We start from the raw sequence: 1,702 nt of genomic DNA, 5'->3' as shown, positions 1-1,702 counted from the left end.
ATAATATTATAGTATTTTTTAAAATTTGTTATGAGAAAAATAATAGAAAAACAATGATAATAAAAATAATTTTAAATAAGAAATAATATTTATTTCAAATTTAAATGTTTATAAAACATATTCTATTAATTTTTTTAATAATATTTTTAATAATATTTTAATAATTTTTTAATAATATTTTTAATTTAATTAAATACTAAATGTATTTATTTTTAATTAAAGGAAATATTTATATTTTTATTTTATATTTTATATAAATATAATTTTTTAACTAATATGAGTAAGTAAAATAAATTTGTGAAAAAAATAAAATATTTAAAATATATCAAAAACACATAAATAAATGTAATATTTTAAATTCATAATTTGTAATCAATTCAAAATTTATGTTTATCCTAGGAATTATATAAAATTAGAAGAAAATATGTTTTTTCTTATATAAAAAACTAAGAAAATTAATTAACTAAATATCTATTAAGAAAGATTGAAATAAAATGACTCATATAGAAATCACACATAAACCAAGCCTTTTGAAGGAAGCTATTATTCAAATTGGTGCAGGAGGTTCTGCAGGTTTTGTAGAAGCTTGTATAATGCATCCTATGGATCTTATTAAAACACGTTTTCAACTACAGATTAAAACAGGATCACAAGATGTGCTTTATTATACAGGCATTGTATCATTAATTTATATATATTTTTATTTTAGTATTACTTTCGTTTTTGTTATAATTATTATTAATTATTATTATAATTTCTTTTTTTAAATTATATTTTTATTATAGGAATTAGAGATTGTATGAAAAAAATGTATAAAAATGAAGGAGTTGCTGCATTTTGGAAAGGTATATTACCACCAATTATCATGGAAACTCCTAAAAGAGCTGTAAAAGTATGTAGTTTGAAAAACTTTTATTTTTTTATTTTTATTGTTAATTAAAATAAAATTTAATTAAAAAATTATTTGTTTTTCTTATTTTTTTTTTTTTTTATTTTTTTAGTTTTTCTCCTTTGAACAGTATAAGAAATTCTTTAATAATCACACATCAAAAACAATGGTATGTACAAAGAAAAAGCATTTCGATTTTTATAAATATGTTTTTACTAATAAAAATACATAATATTCCATTTCATTAATAATAATTTTTAGTTAAAAATGATATGAAGTTTCATAAAGCATTGATAAGAGAACACAATTGATTTCTTGAAAACAATTATAATTACAAAGCTACTATTACATTTCAATAAAAAATTTTTTTTAAGTATTCACTGTAATTTAAGTAAAATGATAAATATTCTTATATGCAATAATTTAATAATCTCTTATAAATCATATTAATAAAAGAATATTAATAATTTTTTTAATATTTTTCTATATATAATATCTTATATAATTATTTAATTATATTCTTTTATATAAAAAATGAACCAATTGAAATGAGTTGTTTCATTAGATAAAGATAAAAAAAATTGAATGATTTGAGTGAATACGAATATAAGTAGATTTTACCAAACCACATAATTTTTTTTATATCTTCAATGATATTGGAGATCATCTCATTATCAAAATATAAAATTAATAAAAATTGAATTAAAAAATTTCATTAATAATTTAATTGCTAGTTTTATTTTAGATTTTAAATATATTTGAAAAAATTTTAATTGTTTATAAAAATATGTATATATAAAAAAAATATATAAA

At 15.7% G+C, this 1,702-nt stretch overlaps 1 protein-coding gene across 2 annotated transcripts in view; it reads left to right on the top strand.

Annotated features, from left to right (window-relative positions):
• Positions 1 to 393: 393 nt before the first annotated feature.
• Positions 394 to 1,702, top strand: part of LOC102680278 (mitochondrial 2-oxodicarboxylate carrier-like) — a 5,295-nt gene continuing 3,986 nt past the window's right edge. The window contains exons 1-3 of one of the 2 annotated variants that reach the window (XM_006625100.2): positions 394 to 672; positions 786 to 892; positions 1,002 to 1,058. In XM_006625100.2, the coding sequence (XP_006625163.1) occupies positions 495 to 672; positions 786 to 892; positions 1,002 to 1,058 (342 nt within the window). In that variant the 5' untranslated portion in view covers positions 394 to 494. The remainder of the gene's footprint in view (positions 673 to 785; positions 893 to 1,001; positions 1,059 to 1,702) is intronic. The other variant, XM_006625101.2, reaches the window with a different exon arrangement.

This window comes from Apis dorsata, unplaced genomic scaffold (genome assembly GCF_000469605.1).
Source record: "Apis dorsata unplaced genomic scaffold, Apis dorsata 1.3 scaffold_1274, whole genome shotgun sequence".
NCBI classification, from domain to species: domain Eukaryota; kingdom Metazoa; phylum Arthropoda; class Insecta; order Hymenoptera; family Apidae; genus Apis; species Apis dorsata.
Note: the sequence above shows the minus strand (reverse complement) of the source record. Positions and strands in the feature narration are given on the sequence as shown.